Source organism: Columba livia, chromosome Z, assembly GCF_036013475.1.
Source record: "Columba livia isolate bColLiv1 breed racing homer chromosome Z, bColLiv1.pat.W.v2, whole genome shotgun sequence".
Classification (NCBI taxonomy): Eukaryota; Metazoa; Chordata; class Aves; order Columbiformes; family Columbidae; genus Columba; species Columba livia.
The window spans coordinates 65,079,341-65,104,271 of NC_088642.1; the positions used below are offsets into that span (position 1 = coordinate 65,079,341).

Consider the following 24,931-nt stretch of genomic DNA (forward strand, 5'->3'; position numbering starts at 1 on the left):
AAGCTACTTAAATCAAGTTGCTGAAAGCCTTAGCCTTATTTTGACCAAATAATTTTTCAAGAATATAAGTCTTGCAATTCATGTTTTGCAGAAGAAACTGACAGAAGTTATCAACTATTCTTCTAGACTATCTAGTATACTTAAAAAGGGGATACAAAGTTATTCTCCCAAATGTCTGAATGTGGAAGCAGCAAAATGTTTCCTTATAGCTCAAAATCTCGAAGTACCTGGTTTTTTTTTGTTTTGTTTTGTTTTTCCAGAACTATCTTCGCAGTCTTTGTTTATGTTGTATGTAATGACTCCTTGTATCTTTGCCAATAGGAAGAAGTGAGTGAGGTGTGGGTAGTGAATTTGGAAGCAAAATACTGTAAGCATACGTGTTTGCCTCTGAGCATGTGCAGAGGCCCACCTAAGTATTCTAATTTATATCTAGAATGTAAACCATGTAACTGGGTGCTGTGCTTCACACTAATGAAGTTCAAGCTCAACAAACAGGTCTCGGGAAACTCAGGAATATTCTGCTAGCGTACATAATTTTAACAATTTTCTGGTTATACCTCACATTATAATAATAGTAAATAGACTAGACAAGTTATTAAGGACAATATTTTATATCTAACTATGCTCACAAGAATATATACTTCCCTTGAGGTGCGCAGGGTTATGTACAGTACTCCTATTAATGTTAATAGGCGTTACAAGTCTGCACTGAGCAGAGAAATTCTCCTAAAGTATCGTTGTTTACAGCATGTCTGATCTGTTCACTTATTGTTTATATGTGATGAGTGAAAAGCCTTAGTACAGTGGCTGAACCTGTAGGCGTATTTGCACACATATATGTTGTGCGTACACTTAACACATATGTATCTTTTGGCAACACCTCCTGGAGTTCTGAAATCTCCATATGCAATATGTTTGAGCTGCTGTTTTCGGCAATGCCATTCAGTGCATATGCTGAGATTGCTAAAAAGGCTACTTAGTTAAATTTCATATTTTTATTTCTGTAGAGTGAGTATGTTTTTTTGTATCTAAATCTTGAGTTGTTTATCTTTGTGTTTGTGTGGAGGAATTGATGCTTTTTTCACTTCTTACTGTGTACAATGAGGAAATGCCAACAGCTATATAATTCTTCTTCAATGGAATTACACATGCCTGAAATTTAGGATTGTACCATTTTGTTACTGAAATGCAGGATTTGTATGGCCAAATGGAATTGTCTTTGTCTTGTTCTTTGAGTTCCAAGGGACACTAAAACAGCTGCTCTTATAGATTGTCTTGCATTTCTAATTGCACAAGATGAAAAGGATTATTGGAAATTGTTGCTATATAGATGTAGGCCCCTTGTGCTCTAGAACTATACAATTCATGGATGTAATTCAAAGGAAGATCTGATTTTATTTTTCTTCTTTTCTGTTACCTTTTCAGCTGACTGTGCTATGCAACTTGATAGGTACCTAATAGGTACACTTAGTTTTCAGATATCCTAGGGAACATTAATCATACATTATTAGTGCAATGGAAAAGTACTGATTTTGATAATATTTTCCAAATAATGTACTTTGCCCTAAGTGTAGCTAGAAAATAAGAATGGTTCTTCTGTACCAATTAAGAACATTCATAAAATATGTGGAAGTTTACACAGCCTATTATTTCAAAAAAATTAAGGGTTGACTGCAATAACATTCAGTCTACTTTATTTATACTGTAATATTTTTCAATATAGAACTCGAATAATGAAATCACTAAGCAATCGACCACCATTAAGTCACTAAAAACTGAAGTCCAGGAAAGAGAAGAACGGATTCGGGAACTACAAGGGAAGTATGTTTAGTCTTCTATCCATTGTGTTTGGTGCCACCCAGTGGCAGCTCTATAATTGTTGCAACATCAACCATTCTTAAATCGATTTTTACGAGAATGTTTTATTCTTCTTTTTGTTGCAACCTTGCAGAATGTTACAGGGTGTTTTTAGCAACTGGAGCAGTACATGCCAGAACTGTGTTTTGTTTAAACTAGTGGGTGATTAGCTTGATGCAGTATCTGTGTTGCAATAAGAATACCTAGACCCTAGAGTAGACTGTTTTATCCTTGATGTAAGTCTAAATGAATTCCTCAGCACAGTTAAGCACAGTCTTTCAAATAAAGTAATTCTTTGCCTAGGGGCTAAGAGACATGTCAAGATTCAGATGCTTAAACGAGATTAAATATCCAGTCTTATATTCATAAAAAGTTCAAAAGGACAGCTGTATTTGTTTCTATTTGAATTGATTAAAGTTTCTTATTTTGATATTCATATGTATTGTTGTGAAGTATGCAACTGAGATTTTCATTCTACCTACTGTAACTGGTATAATACTGTTCTTCAATTATATTACTATATAAACATACCCTATTAGTATATCTGTGAATTTTTTGCCTGTCACAGAGTTTAGCTCCTCTAACCAGTCTAATTTTTTATTTGTAAATAGAATGCAGTTTACTCACCTCAAATCAGTTAATTTCAGAAATACAGAATTCTTAAAGTTGTTAAATTTTGTACTATGTGTATTTTCTTTTCCAAAATGAAACTGAATTTTTCCACTGTACGACTTAAACTTAAAAGAGTGTTACTGGTTATGGTGTTCCCTTTACAAAACAGATAGTGTTTTTTCATAAACTGTAAGACATAATCACCAAAATAACAATAGTATAAATGTGAAATAGATGAAAGAAATTTTAAGTTGCACTATTTACCTGTTCTTTTTAATGTGATATTGACATGGTATCAACAATGTTTTATTCCTGAACTTGTTACCATCATACATTTTGCTTTCATTTAAAAAAAAAAAAAAAACACAAAACAGAAGTCTGAACATACTCACATATTGCTTATGTTTATATTTAAAATATTAATTTGTACCATAAAGGTGGAGGCATTGTATAAGGTATAATTCCTCATTGAACAGAGGTTACATTGTAGTACATGGGAGTTTCTTTTTTATAAGTTTCTGAAAAACGCTAATGTTATTTCTGGGTTTTGCAGTGTTTAAGAATTACCTGACATACGATAGAGATTTTTTTTTGAGTTCTGTGTAGTTGTCAGTTGTAGAAAGGGTGACTTCCTCCTTTCACTTTCTTTTAAAAAGAGTTTTGTACAAAATAGTGTTTGAATGATACCTGCTTCAGGTTTTCAGCAGGTTTTTTGCCTTTTTTGATAAAAGCTTAAGTAGAATTTTTATTATTTCAGATCAAACAAGTTAGAGCATAAGCCACAGCAATAAGCAAATAAATTGCGTGTTTAGAAGTAGGTCTTTTTTATATGAGACTTGAAACTGGTTTTAATGGTTGAGAATACAGTGAATTTCAATAATTGTGTCAGCTTTTATTTTAAAAAATGTTCTAAAATTTCAGGAATGATAGTTTGTCTACTGCATTTATACTTGTAGTGTTTAAAATAGTTGCATATTAACAATATTTTTCAGCAGTGACATGCTGTGTAACTTCTTCCCTTCTAGGATTTCTCGATTGGAGAGGGACCTTAATATGAAAAGACACTTGATAGAAGACTTAAGGTCTCGTGTAAAAGCAAATCAAGAAAATGAGAAAACCTCTAATGAAACATTAGAAAGTCTTGAGAGAAAGGTACTTCTTTCTTGCCAGCAGAAGGCATTTCAACATGCTATAGATACTAAATCAATATATTGCTTTAAGCAAACAACATACAGTTAATTTAAGGGTGTAATTCCCTCCACTATAATTTGTATGAAATCAGTATATGGTAATAGCTTGGATGGATTCAGCATAATTTAATGTATGTTCATGAGAAGTGTAATTAAATATTAAAGTGTTCAGAACACTGGGTTGCAAGGATGTGCCGTAAGTAGTGATATTTAGTTTTATGCACTGTAAGTTCATAAAATACAGTAGACTTGAAACAAGGCTGATTTTACATGACATATGCGAATGAAGTCCCTGCTCCTCTACTGGCTATAGGAATTAAATGCTTTACTATGTTAATCTGTTGTCTGCTGCAACGTATGAATGATTCGCAGTTCTTTGCTTAATGTAATTCTATTTCTGTAGGTAGAACTTAACTTCTGTAGCTAATTATTTTCTGCTGCAGAATTTTAGTATGGTTTCATTGATGCTAGAACTTTTATATGTTTTGACATATTTCTATATTATACAACCAATGTATTACGCTTTGTCCTTTAATTCCAGAAAACAGTTTATGGTGTTTGGTTGTTTGTGAGGTTATGCAGCATATGACCCCAAACTAGATATAAACAATTTACCAATTTGCTTTTGTTTTCCTAGAATATGGGTGCTCTCTGAATACCACAGGCACTGTCTCTGCTTGCAGCCACATAGCACTTTCAGCTCTAGAGCGAGCTGCACTTTTTCTTCCTGCCGAAGATAAGGTGGTGTTAAGAAATCCACAGACAGGGAGTGGGAGCATAAGAAAATAAGAGAACTAAAATATGAAATGAGAAAAATAGCTGGTTCTGGTTTTAGACAAATGGTTTAGAATTTAACAAAGTAAATTAGTACTGATCTTTGGGTATTTTAAGTGCTGCATTTCTCAGATTCCAGACAATCAAATTCCATACATTAATTTGATTATTCCATGTGCAAAATCAACTTGATAAATTTTACATTATCTTCAGCAGAAGATCAAAGAAATTCCCTGTTATGTGACATTGTCAGGAAAAGTTTGTGATTAATGCTGTCAGGAGAGCTGAATGATTTTCTAGGAGCACCCGTCTATTTCATTTTACCCAAAATCAGTGTTTGCATTACATGGCAAAATTATTATGATTATCTAAGAGGCTTTACAGACTATTAACTTGTAGACAGTTATCATTTTCTCAGCTGAGTTTTAATTAGTGTTTTTGCCTCTGATAGAAGAAATGTGTGGAAGTTGTGGTTTGCTCCCTTTTGCATGTGCTGCAACTGTAAAATATAAACAAACAGCTCTGCAAATGGAGAGCTTTTACTTACACTTAATACAAGTCAAGACTTTATGTAACAAGATTGTGTGCAAACTGATCTCTACTGGATCAGCAGTAGAGATTTCTTGAAGGCTGTAATTTCAGAAAAAAAGTACTTTAATCAAATTATTTATATACTACATATATGTTTATGCAATTTGGTAAGCTTAGTTTTGGTTTTATTTTCATTTTTAAGTTTTATGTCTTGATAGTCAATTGCTCTTGGCCTTTTGTTGTTTCAGGTAAAGGCGCTGGCTGAAGACTGTTCAAACAAAAAAACTTCCATTGACTCGCTGAAACAAAGACTTAATGAAGCTATGAAAGAGAAGTCTCAGTATGAGCAGATGTATCACAAGGCTAAAGATGAGTTGGAGCAAAAGGTATATTAGAGATGTGATGGCTCCACTCTGGAACCGTTTCATACCTCACTTTCAAGTGAAAAGTTGCAAGGTCATCAGCTTAGGCTTTTTTAAATACAGCAGGGGAAAAAAGAACAGAATAATGGTACTGTGTTTCTCTGATTTAATTCAGTCATATAACTGAAATTTAGATGGTGAAACATGTGCTTAATGACTGAAAATGAAATTATTTTTTCCTGTGAAATGACATTGTATGTGTTGCAAGTAGAATGTTCTGTGATGTTAAACATTGTGTGAGAGGCTGACTTGTTTGTGGCCTACCATACCTACTTACCAGCTTTTAATATGTCACTGCTGTTTCTCTGTGGATGTGTTTCAGGATCTCAAACTTAGCAATCTAGAGAGCAAAATGGTTGAGACTGAATGTGCCATGACTGAACTTGAGGCAGCTGCATCTCAACAACTACATGGCTTGGCAAAACAAAGTGGACAGGCTTTGGAATCTGTACAGAAGCAGCTGCTGCTGGCCAATGACAAAATAAAAGAGTTCGTGACATTTGTGAAGGTCAGAGTTTTGATTTTCTTTTGAGTGTTCAGATGAATAAAGGTATCCTTGAGTGAAACCAAAATGTAAAATATTAGATGAAGGTAATCTTTGGTGCATTGCCTCTTCTGGAACAATCTCTGAGGTTTCTTCACTGTCCTGGTGTCAGCTCTGAGCTGGTCTAAGCAAGGTCAGTCAATGGCTCTAGGTCTCTGACCTAGACTTCCATAATTTTATTGGTCATCTTTTTGTCTATGGCTGACAGTGTACTTGTTCCCAAGAAAAAGTGCTTAGTTGTATGTATAGCAAATTACTCTGCAGAAAAAAAAATCCCAATCTATTTAAGAAAATAATTAATATCTTTTGATTAGTGCGAATTACCTCATTTTCCACATGCGTTGCTTTTTATTGCAGAAATATTAAATAAGGAAGCCTCCATATTGCAAAATTGAAAGCAGTTTTAAAAGCAGTATCTAAAACTGCTTATTTTAGTTTAGTATTTAACAATTTGCTTCAGTGCCTCATGCAATAATACTGTGTCTGTGGTGTTATACAATTGCACATCATACTACTTAAGTGTGAAGTTTTGCAGAACGGACTAATCTGTGTTTTGTTACTTAATAATTGAAATATGATTTTTTTACTTTTCTGAAATATCCACTACGTAACTGAGAATTATAATGCCTGTTCAGTATATATCTATCTTGAATTTAGTATATATCTATTATATACCTATTTCCAGACAAGGTTATATCTTACTAACTCATGAAACAGATCCACTTGTCTACTGTTCATTTCTTTAGAGGTGATCTGCTTTCAGGTATGTTTGAGCCAGTCTGATAGCATACAAAGTAAAGACCAGTGGTATTCTGATTAACAATGTTTAATGAAAACTAAAATCTTAAATTCAAAGCATTTATAAGTGAAAATATCTAAGGTGAAAGTGAGGATTGACTTTCATGGGAAAAAAAAAATTGCCTGTTATTTTAAAAATGTTATTTTAAAAATTTCTTAAGTTTGTGATTAAAATAAAGGATATCTTCTTTACCATTGGGAAAGAGTTATAAAACTGATCACTGTGCCCTGTCATTTGGAAGTATCTTGCCTATTCTTGTTATTTTTCTTGGAGGAAAATGTGATTTCTTCTAATACAGAAAGCTTCCTCTATGAGGAAGAAATGCGTGTTCTTTCCACAGCTGCGTGCTTATTTTTGGCTAAGTATGGGAAATTCTGAATTAATCTAATGTATTGCCTATTTTTTGTTAATGGAATACTCCTATGTAATTGATGACAGAGAGACTTAATTGAATCTCCATTCAGGCTGCTATGAATTTTGGAATGACTTGAGTAAACTGTAGCAGCCATTATAGACAAAGGAGATAAACTGTTCGTACTGTCAATACTTTACATACTTCCATAATAAAAAGTTTGTCAAAAATTAGAAAATGAGAAAGCAAAAGATCTGTTCTCAAAAGTAGTGGTAATGAGGAAAATCACCTATTAGCAACTATTATGATACTTCTTTTATTGTTGAATAAGATCACTGCTTCTCTGTTACTTACCATGAATATTCATTAGCATCTACACAGTTGTACTGTATGTGAAAAGAATGCTAATATGTAGTTTCTCTATAAATAATAATAATATTTAGCTAATAAAAGCTAAATATGTAGTTTCTCCCCTGGATAAAAGAATATGCATGCGTATTTCAAGTAACATTTTTGCTGACTACTGTTGCTCTGCAGAAAGATTTTTTCAAAATAAAGATGCTGTCTATGAGTCAAATATTGATGAACAGGGAGTTCCTCAGTAGACTGCTTTATTTAGTTAGGTGATAAATATTTATGGAAAAAAAAGTTATCTGAAAACAGACTTGATTTGCAGTATGCCACTGTACAAAATATAGTTAAAAATCCTTGGCATTTCATTGGAATTTTGTAGTACATCAGGTAAATCCTGTTAAAATACCTTTTATGTATCTGATGCTATAACCTGCATAGGAAGATGAAGGTGGCACAATAAGCGGCAGCAGTACTCTTTCCTGGACCACCTCTTCCTTGGAGGTTTGATCTGCCTCATCTCTACGTTCTCCTTCCACGTGGCTGTCAGTTTTCTCCTGACTTTGGTTCTCACTCAGGTTTCAGTAATTCAAATAAGTTTTCTTTTGTATAGAGAACATGTTTAATCAAGTTTAAACTGTCTCTTGCTTAACCTGTTTAACATATTTGTATGACCCTCTTACCTTTCTCTGCCATTCTGATCATGTCATAAGCCTGACTTGTTTTTCTGAGTGCAGCTGCAGTTCTCATTAATCAGTTAAATGCAGTTATTTTTTTTCTAGCTGTTCCATGTTGTTCATGACATTACATAGTTCTTATTGTAGCAGAGAGCAGTTAAAACATTTCAGTGTTGGTAATTAATAGCTACAGCTAATAAAAGGACAACAGAGAGACTTCAGAGAAAAGAGTGTGGCAAAACACTGTTACCTGCCTTGATAACTCAGAACCACAGGATCTTGCATCCATTTGGATCAATATACTAAGTTACAGAAACTGGGGGACGGGTTTCTCATAGGAGTCTGATATACACCACTGGATCAAGTGAAAGGATATGATGAGTTATGTGTACTTGTAATGCACAATAAAGCATTGCATTGGTATGGGGAGCCCAGTTTGGGACACTTATGCAACTAACTAAAACTGCTAGATTGTAAAATATAGTAATAGTTTCTAAAAATTATGGAAGAAATAATTACAAACAAAAGTTGCTGTATCCAGTATGTTCTAAGTCATTGGACTTATTCTTAAATGTTGGACTGTGTTACGGAGATCAAGTGTTAGGATCTAAATTACATTCAGTGGGAACCAACAGGGCACCTAAAATATGTTGATTCAGAGAAGTGTATTTCTCCAAAGCTGTTGTGAGGAAGATAGAGGCTAGTAAAAAATATGAATAGCAATTGTGCACTGTAACAGTTTATTAAGTAACCAGAAAAACACAGTTCCATAATTACAGGGTAACTTCTTAAAAGTATCTATTTCAGTTTGATAGGAGAAAGAACACAATATTTAGAAATAAAAAGGCAATATAAAGGAAGTGGAAGATGGATTATAGATAACAACCTGAAAATATGAGCAGCAATAGATTATGGAGGACAGAGAAGAGGCTAAAGATAACAAGATTAAATCTGTGTGTAGCAAAGCCAAGAACAGTAGTGAAGGGGCGGGATTTTAAAATGTCCTAGTAATAAGATAGCTATTACAGGGTGCATATGACCCTGTATTAGAGAAGACAACTCTGTAACTATGTGAAGATAGAAGTCTTGTATGAATATTTTGGTTCGTATCTGGAAGGAAGTAGGCTGGTATTAAATAATGATGATGAAACATCCCCACTCTATTAGTAGCCAATGGAGGATTTTAAACAATTTCTAGAAAGAAGTAGAATTTTTAAATTGAGAAGTTTTCTAGCTTACAACTTTATAGAGCTGGTTAAGGAATTTTACTCTTGCTGATCCTCCTTTTGAATAAGTATTCAAAGTAAGTGTATATATACTTTAACACTACAATAAGTATTAGAGTACTCTAAAAGAATGATAATATTGAGTTGATATGCAGAAAAGGCAGTCAGGATAGGTATTTTTAAGTCAGTCTGACTTCATTTCTGACTGAAAAAATGAAAATCTGATTTGAAACTCAATTATTGAAGTATTAGATTGGTGCAAAAGGAATTGCAGTTTTTTGTGTTGTTTAAATTTGCTGTTTAATATTGGAATAAATTCTTAAATAAATGTGGTTTTATTATATCTCATTTCAATGCACTTTTCTCACCTTTTTTTTTTGCTACTGACTTATTACTTGCTGTTTATTTTATATTTCTTTTAGACCATGGAAATGGTGTTAGGCAAAAAGCAAATTCAAGTTAATTTCTTATTTGAGTTCCAAATGGATCATAAAGCAGTGGAGACAACTCACAACATCAACAACACATTTGGCCCAGGAACTGCTAACGAATGTACAGTGCCATGGTGGGTCAGGAAGTTTCACAAAGGAACTCAATGTCAACCGTTCTATGGTTGTTTGGTATTTGAAGCAAATTGGAAAGGTGAAAAAGCTCAAGAAGTGAGTCCCTCATGAGCTGATCAAAAATAAAAGAAATCATCGTTTTGAAGTGCCGTTTTCTCTTACTCTACACAACAACAATGAGCTATTTATCAATTGGACTGTGATGTGCAACAAAAGGTGGATTTTATACTGACAATGACCAGCTCAGTGACTGGACAGAGAAGACTTCCCAGCGTCAAACTTACACCAAAAAAAGGTCATGATCACTGTTTGGTGGTCTGCTGCCAGTCTGATCCACTACAGCTTTCTGAATGCAGCAAAACCATTACATCTGAGAAATAAGCTCAGCAAATTGATGAGATGCACCAAAAACTGCAATGCCTGCAGCCAGCACTGGTCAACAGAAAGGGCCTGATTCTTCTGTATGACAACACCCAACTGCATGTTGCACAACCAACACTTCAAAAGTTGAACAAGTTGGGCTACGAAGTTTTTCCTCATCCACCATATTAATCTGACCTTTTGCCAACCAACTACCACTCCTTCAAGCATCTTGACAACTTTTTGCAGGGAAAATGCTTCCACAACCAGCAGGATGCATAAAATGCTTTCCAAGAGTTCATAGAATCCTGAAGCATGGACTTTTATGCTACAGGAATAGATAACCTTATTGGCAAAAATATGTTGATTGTAGTGCTCCCTATTTTGATTAATAAAGATGTGTTTGTGCCTAGTTATAATGATTTAAAATTCGTGGTCCAAATCTGCAATTACTTTTGCACCAACCTAATATTAAACCATAGGAGTAAAGTTATGTTTCTTAGAATGGCTTTATGGAAGAGACTGAATAAATCTGATTTCTTTTCTAGAAGGCAGTACACGTCATTTGATAAAGGTTTCCATTTGTTTTAGTACACTATTTTTAAAAATGTCTGACCTAGCACTGAGACTTTCAGATAAAAATATAGGCTGTGCAATATCAATAATATGTTAAATGGATTAAAAATGGACTGTGCCTTTGATCTAAAAAGTAATAAGTGAAATTTCATTTTCACAGAATTAGATATCAAATCCTGATAAAATTTATCAATGGCATTTATGAAGACTGATAAATAGTAACGAAGTAAGGCTGTAAATATAATGTAAGGTAGGCCAAATAGAACATTTTTATTACAGAAGAACACAAACTGCCTGTAAGAGGGACCAGGTGGCTCTGAGAGTATTTTAGATGCCTTTTATAAAGCTACATGTTTTCATCTTATCCAGCTTCCATCAGCACCAGAAATTATCTTTAAAACATGCATCAGTTTCTATAATTTACCATTGTTCAATATTTTCTATAACATGTATTGCATGTGTCAGATCCTCAGGTAGATCTTGCCAGTTACGTGCAGCACAGCAACCAGAGAAAAATGTTCTTTATTATGCTTGTAGTGCCTGTGACAACACATGCAGAAAAGGGCCATTGGATAGTCTTAAAAAACTATTAGACTATTCGACGTCTATCGAAAATAGGGTAGAGCATGCTAATTTGCTATGAATCTGTCCAAAAAGCTGCCTGGTTCTGTAGGTGAAGCAGTGGAACAGGCTGCCCAGGGAGGTGGTGGAGTCACCATCCCTGGATGAGTTGAAAAAGCATTTAGACGAGGTTCTTAGGGACATGGTTTAGTGCTAGAGTTAGGTTAGGTTATGGCTGGACTTGATGATCCTGAGGGTCTCTTCCAACTGGAATGATTCTATGGTTCTATGAATTCTGTTTTTCTGTATTTCTTTACTTCTTTTTTTTAGGTGACGTAGACTTTGACCATATATTGCTGTTACAGACCCTTGTAAGCTCAAGACTCATCAGTGTTGTCTGCCCCATTTAACCTGTGCCTCAGTAGAACTGATTTTTAAAAGTTAATTTGCAGTGATGGCATCTGCCTGAGCCTGAAAATATTAGAACTTTTCTGACCTTGAGGAAGACGTTTTGAAGTTTTGATAAAGAACCTATATTCAACTGCCGCTGTAGTGAATAGGTGATGGCAGCTGAATGCTTCAAAGTCAGCTGAGTGCATTTCTCACTTGTATAATGCCTCTGTGATTTGGGACTTGTGTGCCCTCCACAGAGGATACCCAATGAAGCACAGTTCACATCTGGTCTGTTCTGGCATTGTTCTTGATAGGTCTCCAGTATAACCATCTGATAGAATTGACTGCCAAAATCAAGACCCCTGGCAGTTTACTTGGCAAGCTTAGTGGATCTACTTGGGGATCCAACACTCCCTCTCTTAAGACATCTGCCCTCATTTCTGCTACTCAGAGCAGGGCTTAAGCTAGGTGTATTTCCCCCTTGCTCTGTTGTTTGACATACAGCTATGTGCAGCCATGCATGTCAGAGGCTGTATTCCACTTCTCCTTGGCCAAGTGATGTTCTGCCAGTCATTTGCCATTCAGTCAGCTTATCTTATATCCCAATATCTGTCAGTCTCTCTTACCTTTCTGCAGTTTACCTTGAATCCTGGCATCAGTTTTGCCATGGCATATTTTCTCACTGCTGTCTTGGGCTGTAGTTTAATAAGTAGTTTCAGATAAATTAACACTTCTGTTAAGAAGTTCCACCTCTGAGTGACCCTCACTGCTCATTTTTGCCCCTATGAAACCTCCTCCCTCCTCCATTTATGAAATGTTATTGTAAACATTTTGTGGGTCAATTGTGAGCTAGTGCATTTTGAAAACCCAGAGCACCGGCTTTTGTGTACCACAGAGGGTCAGAGCAGGGACAGATTTACGTGGTTGCAGGATAGAGATGCTGGGACTGCTCGTTAGTGGCAGTGCTAATTGTAAATGTTATGTGAAACTTCCTCCTCTTACAAATAAGTCTAATTAATAACTTGCCACTTTCATGTTAAAAATTCCTATCATTTCACAAATTCCTGGTATTTACCATCTTTGTCTTTTTCTCTTGAACTGTTCTGTGTTGGGGGAGATAGAGCATTGCTAGGAAACGTGTTCTTCTCAGAACGGCCATATGTAGATGATGTCCTGTTTGCCCTTTATCTCAAAAAAAAACCAAAAACAAACCAACAACCAACAAACCCAGATAATTAGTATTTGGATTGGAAGCATCAAATATTTGGGAAATACTGTTTTAGTTTTATCAGCTCCTTTCCTACAAGAGAGCAACACAAATAGACTGCTACTGCCTGTCCCTCCAGCTACAAAGTGAGTTCTTTGGACAGAAGTAGATCCTTGCAGGGAACTTTCAGAATTCTGCAGTTATGAGAGCAGTCAGAAATATTCTTCGTAGGACGTTTCTGTTGGTGAATGTGTTCTCAAACCCTGTGGATTCAGTTTCCGTGGCAGTACTACTGCTTTAACTTCTTCCAGGCCCAGGGTATACAGAACATGCTTTTAATGTGAGTACCCAGTTTAGATGTGGGCTGCCATTTGAATGATCACTTGTTCCTTCATCTAAAAATGCTAAGCATAATAAACAATTGTAAAAATTTATAATTGGCAAAAATGGACCTTTTTTTGGAAATAGAACTGTATTTTGCTGTGCAGATGAAAATTCATTTATTTTGAAAAGTTTACACAGTTTTATATGAACCATGCTAATTTGGAAGTGTTACAGGACCAAACAAAGGTTTCTTCAGTAGGTCACTGGGACATGTATAAAAAACAGCAGATAGTATCACTTACATGAATCAGCCCTGTCAGTTTTGATTTGAAAGTGGACACCTTTAATATGACTTCAAGTTGCTAGAAAATATTCTCCACTGGGAACACTTAAAAGCTAAAAGACAAGTATATTTCATTCACTACACTCTGAATCGTCACCACTTTATCTAGAAAAGTATACCTAAAGTGATTATTTTGTGTTGTATGGAGTAGACGATGAGTCTGCCAATCTCTGTTCTGTCAGAATCAACATAATATTTGGTTGCAAGGATGTGTCCCAGTCTGAGGAGAATCAGTATTCTTGTCTGCAAAATATGCACCTTTAAGACGAGATGTCCTATATGCAAAGCAAAATTTATGTAGCTGAAAAAAATCTCACCATTAAAAAAAAATCAGGCATTTATTGCTTCTTTTTCTCTGTGCATGCAGCTTTAGCAAAAAGGGAGAAATACAGCTTTTATTATGAAATACCAACCTTTCTTGGTTCTGAGAAGAAATTGGTGATAAATTAAGCTAATCTCCATCAGGATTACTCTGCATCTGGGATTTAGGCAAATTGAATCAGAGGCCTGAATAGTGACAGTGAATATCTATTAGACTGTAAACAGAATAACAGGCCCTGTGAATTTTAATAAATGAAGTGAATGGCTGAACTCTTATAGTTTACAGAAGGCATATGGTTATTGATGCATACAATATGCCAGGAACAGCATATAATGTAGATGTCTTAATGGATAAAATCTTGATTACTAAAAATGGAGAATAAATAGAAAGATTTTGAAAAGCTTTTCCTTGCTCTTCTTTTTCTTTGCTTTTCAGACTTAGAAGGACAGCTCTTCACTTTGGTTTTTGACTATGAGGGGTAAAAATGGTAACTGATGTAGCTTAAAATAGGTTGATTTTTTTATATCCCCCTCTGTATTACAGGTTTAGAGGAATTCAGTTAAATGGTTGAACCTATGTAACCAGATCGCAAGGTATCTCAGGTTTCTGTACTGTGCATGTATGTCTCATGCAAAGTTTAGATGCATGTGTGCCTCACACAGGCAATTTTCTTCATATTAATGCTACTTTCATTTTTCTTACACTGCCTGGGAACCGTTCTCATAGATCATGACTCTCTAATAGTAGATACTGTGTGAACAGATCCAACAAACTAGAGCTGAACTTGAAATTACATTCACAAACTTGGAAATAATTTCCTTTTCTGACTCAGGAAAAAAAAATCAAATTTTTCAGAGAATGAGAGACTTCAACAGGCTCAGCTGGAAGCTACATGGAGACTCTGCAGTGCACTCCCAGGAAGGGCGTAGATCCACCTGTGATTCCTTTAAATGGCTTGGAGAAACTGCTTTTTAAAGCTGGTACACAGACCTGTGCCTAATCTGGAGACTGTTAGAAAGATGCCAGGTTTAAAGATAATGGCCAGGTCAGGTCTGAAAGGTAGAAATATTGTTGACTTGAAAAAAGTCTTAACTGGAAGACTGTGCAGACGGACATACGAGTACAAAGTATATAGTAAAGGTTCTGGGCTTGAAGTGGTGGAAAAATTTTTTGTCAAAAGGACAGGAAAAGTAGCAAAACTTGGAAAGGAGGAGAAAGATATCCAGTAATGATTTATTCAGGAGTTCATGTACAAATAATTATTCAATGTAAATTGATCAGATTATGAAGAAAGTAAGCTGAAGCAGAGAGAACAGAAAGTGCCCATACATAGAGCTCCAAAGTATTTTAGAGAGGTGGTATTTGAGGGGATTCCCCAGAGGGCATGACCAAAGAGCTACAGAGAGGTAGGATGAGCTCTAGCAGGGTGGAATCATAAAAAAAACCAAGTGACAGTATTTTAAGAAAACACAGTTGGTGAGATTTGTGGAGTTTTTTTAAAGAGTGTAAGGAATGCCAGAGCTGACCTCTTGAATTAGATTTCAAACACGTTTGTTTCAGCAGTGCAGTGGTCTTACACAGAGCATCTGATTTATAGTTTTTATGCTTTGCCTGTGTTTCTGCAGAAAGATAGCATAAGCTCAGACACTGACCTGAGTATCCAGAAATCTTTGTGCTCTGCACACCTTGGTTGCTGACCTGCTGTGTGACCTTTGAGTGTTGCTTCACCTCTGTTTTTCTTGGTCTGCCCTGAATATTCCTTGTTCGCCATGTCCAGGATAACTATGCTGACTTTGTCTGCCCTAACTGTTCAGATAATAAACTCTCCGAGATCCCAGGCATCTCTTACTAAACGTGTGTGAAGCTCTTATCTCTGTCAGTGCCTTTTTCTTTTTTTACTCTGTGTAAATAACGGTAATATACGACGTTTTAAAGGAATGATGCTTGTTTTGCTAGCACCTGTGTAAATCAAAGGTAATTTTGTTGAAACCGAAGAATTTACAGCAGGGAAAAAATTAATGTAAATGAGGTAGGGCTTAAATGCTGAAGTAAATAGGACTTTAAATTATTATTATTGCCCATTTCACATAAATATAATTTTAGAAACCAATATATTTTGACAGAAATATTCTGCCTGTCATCCCACAATGATTATACATATTTCAACTCATTCTCTGCTATAAAGAAAACTATTATTTTTTTCCCCATTATAAGTCACAAAACATAGTAATTTTGTTGAAAATTTCGCAACAGTACAATGAAAACTATGGAGTGCTTGCTGATACTTAAAAAAAAAAGCATCAGTCTGAAAATATTTGGGTTTACAGTTTGAGTTTTTGACAGTCTTAAAGCTTAATGTACAGGAGAGATTAAATAACTGTAAAGATGTAATATTGCTTATAACCAAGTGTCCCTCATATCAGTAAGTATCTGCTGTATGTTCTATGAATGAGGTGCCCAGCAGCTAATGCAATAAGAGGGGCTTAATTTTACCTAAAGCCATGTTACAAAGAATGCTATGAATAGAAACAGATTTTTTAAGACAAGATTTCAGGCATAAATGAAAGTGTGATAGCTGAACAATTATCAAGAGAGGGTTAGAAAAGACAAAGAGAAAAAGCAGTCCAATAATACAAAAAGCTGTAATTTGAAATCGCAAAGGGTATTTTAAAACACATAATTATATTTGTATGTCATGTGTTTCTCTACAGAACTATAAACTACATTGTAATTGGCCAGAATAAGTCCATTGCTGCATCTTTATTTCAATATGGTTTGTTTTGAAAGCAATCTAAAATTGAAAACTGGCTGTGACTTAACTCACTTTTCTATTAATTTGTAAATAAATCGAACTGTCTTTTAGGACATAGCACAATGTATTCAATTTCCTTTTCTTATAAATGCCATATAGTTTGAAATATTTTTAATATTCTTCCCTATGGTTTTCCGCACCTGAAGCTGGTTAAGAAAATGCAGTCAAAATAACATTCTCAAATTTGTATTTGAAAATAAATGGTTATAAAGAAATAATTTGTTTTAAGTGGTTTTGATTCAAGAAGGAATGGTACTTTGGTAAAGGATGTAGGATTATATTGGTAAAAAAGGTATTTTGGAGAAATGTGGTATTTAAACGGTTGCCAGCCAAGTGCGATTTTTCTCCCCTCTGTACTCCTAATGGCAAGCAGGAATAGCAACTTAAGGCAGCATAGAAGAACAAATTCAAGTCTTACCTGTGAAAGGAATCAGATTGGCAAATTTTATGCAACATAGTCTCTCATTTTTTTCATTGTACCTTAATATTCTTCTTCATTACTGCATTTTACCTGGTTTGGGGGTCTGCAGTTCTGAATAACGGGAAGCTGTGTTTTGTGTCCAAATACTGAAATTCTGAGGCCTCTTTTATACTGTGTGACTTAAAGGCTTTGTCAGGAAAGCTGTGTTGGGTTTAGCTTTAGCAGTTGAAAAACAATACTGTGCAAGTCTGTCTACACTTTTCCAGATGTTCTTACTATAATTGTGTTTGGGATATTACTGAATTCACCTTTTCTAGTTCACAGTCTGACATCCATTGCTCAGAGCCATGCAGAATGCAAGACTGGGCTAGGATGCTGGACTGAAGATGGGACATGGCTTTTGCCACAAGGATAGAAGGGGCTGGTAATATTTTAAATGACCTTGCCTGTTAGAACTTCAGTTATGCTTGTGTGTGTTCAGATATGCTCATGTTAATGCATGTGGAAAATCAGTACTGCAGTACCACATTATTTTGTATGTGCATACTGGAATTTCTCCATCTTTATGTAAAATGGAATTCTTACAGGTCATCAGGTGAGGCATTTCTTCAGGCAGTGTGTGCTTTCATCTTCCACTGATCTCTGTGAAGTTGTGAGCACTATTCTCAGTGCCAATCAACATAAGATTGTTTGTTTTAAATCATGTATATCACATACCTAGCTTTACAGGATGTACTTCTCCCTTTCAGCTCTTTATTGAATTAGCCTTTGAAACTTTGCAGCTCTGCTAGCTTTTAGATAATATTCACTCGGATATTCCCTTGAGTGCGTCTTTGTGTTTTGTTTGAGTTTTAATGCATTCTACCGCTTGTTTGTTTACTTTATTCTTAATGGAAAATATAGTAAAAGCCTATCTTAATTCCTCCAAATATGTACAGATAAATCCAAGAGCTGAGCCACGTATCTTGAATGTATATGTTCATAAACTTTAGGACTAAAGCAGAAACTATGAGCGAAGACAGGTAAATAAAACCAATACACCACATTGTAAATGTGACCTGTGTGATGTTGGTAAAATAGTGTTACTATTACTTTATTATTTGGCAATAGCATTCTCAGTCAGTACTGAATACTGAATTTGGTGGAAGGTAAGACTGGTCTGTGTCTCCTCTGCACCTTTACGCTCTGCTTTCACGGCATCTGCTGGAGTCTCTGAAATCACATGTGATCTCTTGGGGTCATAAGAATTAAGTTAACCTTCCGAGACTGACTCATTCCCATGGGTCACAATGGCATGTTAGAGCCGTTGGCCAGATGAATCTATTGCAGTGCTCTGTCTTGTCTTGATTTCTTGTATACACCCTTGTCCCTTTTCTGATCGAAGAAAGTTATGCCTAGGAGGTGTATTTTTTCAAGTGAAAGAGCTAGTTTAGGTAACTTAAATAACATATGTAACAAATTGTATTACTATAGAAGAACTTTTCTCTGACAAACAGCAATAGTGCTGTGAGATCAGTTTAAACATTATTACTAGGAGTATTTTTGAAGTCATTTTTAGAGAGGCAGTAAGGACCAAATAACTGTGCAAGCACTGTGTGCAAGCACTGCTCAGCAATAGCTGGTGTGTTATCAGCACGGTTTTAGTCACAAATCCAAAACACTGCACTGTAGAAGCTACAGCTCCAACCCAGCCAGACCCAGCACCACATTATTACTATGGTACGAAGCACAGTAAAGCTTAAGATTTTCTGTCACTAATGTGATCTATGGCTTCATCCGTAAGATCTGCACCAGTGCAAGACTGAAATCTAGGTATACATAGTTACAGTGCTAGGATCAGACTTCAGTCGGTCCTGGGGCTATTTAATTTTGTTGTGCTACAAACAATGACAATAGAATGTGTAAATTAACATCGTAATCACGAGAATAATTTTAGGCATTGACTTGGTCATATGGCACTACTTTGGGGCCATTGATCAATTTGTGTCAATTCAAGGATCAACTAGAGTCAGAGCACTTTGGAATGTAAACACCTTATTAATAGTATGTTGTCAGGGTCTGGGTGTCACCACAGCTTGAGCGTTTAATTAGATATGACCTTCTAAGTGAAAAAAGACCTTTATGTTTATACATCAGAAAACTGGCAAAAGGTATAGTTCTAGAAAGTGTTTTCATGCTGAGACCAAAATGGGAAACTATTACCTTAAGAATGAGTATTTTCAGTTGTGAAAATAAAGTAAAAAGGCTTATAAGGGAGATATTTTGTAACCATATGCAATGCAGTAGATGTAATATATACTATATAACCATGTGGAGTTGGTAGGTAATGCAACAATTGCTACTGATTAAAAAGAACTGAGTACTTTATGCTCATGTTATTAGAATTCTAAGGTTTTGCAATTGCCCTGGTCTGACAAGATGTGTTGTAGAGTTACTTTCAGGAATTAATCGGGGATTCCTGTTCTAGTTGACTGGTCCCACAGGAATAACTGATGGTAACATAGAAATCAGGAAACTGACTTTACTAACAAAATGCCCACCAGATTTGACACAAAAGGAAAACAAAGAGAAAAGATCAAATCCTGGTATTGCTAGTACAAATAAAGGCATTGTTAGCATATATCAATACAGTACTAGGGTCATATTCTGCCCTGATTTCATTGCAGGCAGTTTGTATCACCTATGTATGCGTATAAGTTTAGAAACAAGCAATTCTGAAATACACAGTGGGAAATGTTTTAGTTTAAAATCCTACACTTAGCTCCAGAATGCGTTAGATCAATTTCTTAATCAAAGAAGATATTATACTGCCTCCAGTATACTCACCAACAAAACCTGTGTAGGTTAACTCTTAGATTTTTGTCGTTTTCAGTTTGGAAGTGGTTCTTTGTAACTCTGTTAAAGACCAGTGTGGCTTTGATATCGAACATTTCTCTTGTAAAGCCTGAACTGACATATAAATGAAATCACTAATAAGTAAGCAATTTAGCACATTAATATATTTGTGTATGACTGATGAGGATATATCAACTGAAAAAGCAACTTAAAATCATAGGGATGCTATAATATTTTAAGGTACTTTGCCAGCGAAAAACGTAGACCAAAACATTATTATTACAACTTAATAATGTGAAGAAGGCAGGATCAAAATTAGTTGGATTCTGGGAATCTGATTTGAAAGTAAAAAAGGTAGCCTTATTTTTCCCGTATAGTGAAAGCCCGTGCTTTAGTGTATTAGAATTGCTCAGGGAAAAAAGGAATTGAAGTACTAGTCATCCATATGTGTGATCTACTGTGATTATATATAACATTTTTGCTTGCGTATCAAAAATCTGTTAATTGTGATTTTCCTTTCTTTTTGTTTAAACTGCCTTTTGGGGTTTTTCTTTTTTTTTTTTCCCTTTTTTTTCCTTTTTCTTTTTTTTTTTTTGCAAATTACTTATATATAAATTCTCCAGGGTTTTGCTCATACGTTTCTTTCTGGAACTCTGAACTGAAAGACAGGCATTCTGTAGTTGCAGTTTCTGGGTTCCACTGTTCCTGTCAGCTTGTTCATTCATCATGAACCTCTTCTTGAGTTTGGATACAGCAATAAAATTTATCTAACGCTATCATAAGATAATTGCCTGGCAATGACTGTATGTTATCTGAGACGTTCAAGTGAAACTTTAACTTTGTTTATTATCATGCTTATAGTTTGTCGGTGCTCGGCTATTTATCATTATTTGTAGTCTTCCCATGTGGCTTTATAGTTAATTTCCTTGATATTTTACACCTTTAAATTACACTTCCTCTTAGCACCAGTGTACAAATGTGCATCTTCTAGACTGCTCACCTGTGTCCGAGAGAGACCTCCTTATTTTTAACAATTGGGAAGCTGATACAGTTTGATTTAAGAAGTAAAGTCAAGCCTTTTTTTTTTTTTTTTTTTCATTGTCAAATACATCTCCTACATGTTCTAGGAGCCAGTTTACTGCTGGACTATTTCCAATGCTACAAAAACATGTGAATTATCTGTGATTTTTTTTCATAGTGGATACTTTCCTACTTAGGGGTCTCTCCTCTCTTAGTCTATTTCCTTCTGTGAGCTTGCTCCAAATTGCCCTAACTCCCTGCCTATGACATTTCAACTTCCTTCATTCATCTCAGCTCTACATACAAGATATTTTGTTGGAAATACTGTGGATGGAGGGACCTACACTTGAACTGGAAAACAATGAGTTTCATTGCACGTCCTCCCCTCAAATTTGTGGTAGACCAATTTTGGTTTTAATAATTCCATTTTAGCTAAATACAGAAAAATGTTAAGTTGCGAAGTCATAGAAAAATAAGCAAATATCAGAATGGGATTAATCTATTGTGCTTTCTTTGAAATATATCAGCAAATGCTCTCTGCTGACTGAATTTTGAACACACTAGAGGCTTTACAGTAGTTTACCCCAAATCCCAATAAACAGCCTTCATAATTCTGCAGCCAGTTTCTATAAGATGAAGGCATTCTGCAGAAAAATAATTTTCAGGACTTTATCACCTACTGATGAGAGATAGCTTAGTAAGAGGAGCCGCATGTATAATGATCAAAATAAAACCTTGTTCTCTCATTTTAAACTCAGCCAAATGTCTGTGTTGACAATTACAGTTTTGCTTGAGTCATGGAAATGGAATACACTTGGAGGATCTTCTGACAATGAGTTAATGCTCTTGTCTCTCAACCAACAACGTTAAAATAAAATTGTCTTGCTCTGCTTTTGATGAAATGCTTTTGTCATACCTGCATAAATAATGAAACAAAATCACTTCAGTTGTACAACCAATGATTTATACTAATACTTAGTTTCTCTGAACCAATGAACCTTAGGAATAGGAGAGGTAGAAACTTGAACCGTCAGGTCTTTGTTGTGCAGTTTGGCGCGTGTTGAGCTGTGGAAGGTATTATTCAAGCTCAGAAGTTGTGTGGAGTTGTGGAACAAAAATCAAAATCAGGTTTGGATTCCATTCAGCTTTCACTCAGGTCAACAAAGTCTTTTCAGCAGAGTGTTTCATACTGTTTCTTTTATTCTGGTTTTAAATAAACAAAGGAGAGTGGTCTCACACGTGCTGGATTTCTTCTTTCCCGTTAACCACGAGCAGAATTTTCTGTGTAGTCATCTGTCTATTTTTTTACTTTTCCAAGGTTTTTACATCAGCTTTACTAAATTTCAGTAATTTATTTTTACCACTCCAGATAGTGGTTCTCCTTTCCTATCATTTAAACCTTTCAAACAGTTTTGTTTTAATAGTAGTAGTCTGTTTTTCTGAATTTCTTTTAGGCTATGAGCATCTTTCTTGCTTAGCTGTGCATACCACGTTGCAGAAATGATCACAGAAAAATTAGCTTTTATTATTATTGTCTTTGTCATTAGTAATAATAGTAGCAATAATAAAGGCAGTTTAATTATGCAGCATTAGCAGCATCAGGCATCCTATCAAGCTCTAGTTCTTGCTTAAAACTAGCTAAAAATCTTCAACAATGGAAATTGGATCTAAAATTGAGTTTTCTTTTAGCACCCCTGCTTCAGACCTTGTCAAAGTCTGGGTTAAAGAACAATTGCAATGGTTCTGGTCTTGCACCTGATCTTCCTCCCTCTGCCTGAGCTGGTATTAATTTTAATATTATTAGTTATTGTTAATGTTATTATTTAAAGCACCTACTATCTGCTAAGAGCATTCTTGCAGAGAGACTGCCTGGCCTGGCTCGGCCTTCTGTACGGGCCAGCTGCTTAGAGAATACAGCCCTTCCTATGCAAGCCTTGAAAAATAATGCAGTGGACTTGTGTGCTCCGAGGGCGTGCTGTGTATCAGCAACAGATAACCAGTACTGTGATGATGCAGATTGCAGAAATTATATCGGGAAGAATAAGTAGCCAGGACAGTTTTGAATTACCCTGTCCTGATGGGAACCAAAATTTCAGGTGTTGCATGAAGAGGTATAGCGGTGTATCTTCATGCAGTGAGGCATGAATAAGCTTTAAAAATACATCTGACCACAGGAGAGCCTGACACTTCAGTTGTTATTTCAATAATGTTTCTGGTAGACTGGATCAGGAAAGGATTTTTAATTGATTCTGCAGAAGCTGCTTTTTCTCACTACTGATGGCATTATGGATAAAGCTATTTTGCTGAAGTCATAAAAAAAATGTACCTGTATTTCGCAAAATTTTCTAGTTTAATGTATTAATTCCGATTTTGTGTTCGAAATACCATGTTATTTAATAGTAGAGGATGTATCCTATTGAACCAGTTACACAGAGTGAAGATAGTTCCCGTCTAAAGGAGCTTATTCTAAGTGATACTGTGATAGTGTTTGCACTTTAAGAAAAATTGCAACCGAGTATTTTTTGCTTGCACCTTCCAGGCTCTAACCAGAGAGTTACAGCACGGCGTACAAGAGCTGAGAACAAAAATCAAACAGGCAAAAAAAATGGGAGAGTTGAAAGCATGCACAAAGAGTCTTTCTCAAGAGTCTGTTCAGTTGGCAGCATCTATTCTTAATGTTTCGACAGCTGATCTTGAGGAGATATTAGAGGTAGAAGAAGATGAGGTAAGTTATTTTAAGGACTCTTCACTAGAAAGGGGGTAGATCAGAAAACGCTGTATCTTTTTGTTCTTGAGGAAAAGGATTTCCAGGTGAAGACTAGAATTTCATTGCGCAGCAGCATCCAGCACAAAACCAACAGAGCAGTTGGATTTGAATAAAAAGGTCAGGTTAGAGATTCATAAGGTTGCAAGTCTTTGGGTGTGCATAAATAAAATATAAATATACTGTTTTGAGCATGTAAATGTGGAAACATTATTTGAAAATCCTTAGTAGTTTCCTTTTCCGTGAAAGTATTTGGCAGGGTTACACATTTTAAATAGATTTCTGCATTAATGAAAACAAAATTAGAATGTGTCTTGCTGTGCCAAATTGATTCTGTTGATGTTTCCTTTCTTGTATTGTGATACCTATTAAAGGTATTCCTAGTAGAGACATGGTTTCTGGGGGAATCCAATGCTTTTTTTTGTTGATTCTAACATACATTTTACTACGAAGTATTTTATAGTGTTTCATCAAATCACCCTTTATTAAATATATAGTAATCTGGTTTCTTATCCAGATTTATTTAAGCCTGATCAAATAATACACGGAAAAGCCTGTAGACTTGCTTTAATAAGAGTGTCTAGGAGTTGACCATTATTGGGCTGTAACAGTACTCTGGTGGTGACTCAGATTTAGCCCTATTGGAGCTTTATATTACTGAAGTCACAAAAGAGAGTTTTCATGCTGGTTAGTAAAGATGCATTGTATGTATATGCACTGATATGGATTATATTCATGAATACAAATAAAATGGACCAATCTCTAGCCTATTTACCAATATCGGTACATCCTGGTAGAGAGATTCACTTTGTCAGAATTGTTCCATCCTTACTTTGCTTTCAAAGTAATTTCTACATGCTATGTACTTCGTTGTAATCACTGTTGTGAACATATGTGTGAAACACAGAAATATCCTTAACTATAGACAGAAAATAAATTTAAAATGCAGGTGATGAATTTCCACTGAACAAGTTTTAGATATAAATTCCATTTATCAGTGTGTATACTCAGGGACCTTTACATTGAACTTGTAGAATTTACACGTAGATCGTATGTACAACTGTACATTCATGTGAAAAGAATATGCTGCGCAAA

General features: G+C 35.3%; 1 protein-coding gene across 4 annotated transcripts in view; it reads left to right on the top strand.

Moving 5' to 3' along the window:
* Positions 1-24,931, top strand: part of CNTLN (centlein) — a 194,292-nt gene that overhangs the window by 160,731 nt on the left and 8,630 nt on the right. For 3 of the 4 annotated variants that reach the window (XM_065046182.1, XM_065046184.1, XM_065046185.1), the window contains 5 exons: positions 1,724-1,821; positions 3,495-3,621; positions 5,213-5,350; positions 5,709-5,894; positions 23,612-23,797. In XM_065046182.1, the coding sequence (XP_064902254.1) occupies positions 1,724-1,821; positions 3,495-3,621; positions 5,213-5,350; positions 5,709-5,894; positions 23,612-23,797 (735 nt within the window). Of the gene's footprint in view, positions 1-1,723; positions 1,822-3,494; positions 3,622-5,212; positions 5,351-5,708; positions 5,895-9,757; positions 23,592-23,611; positions 23,798-24,931 lie in introns of those variants that run through there. The other variant, XM_065046183.1, reaches the window with a different exon arrangement.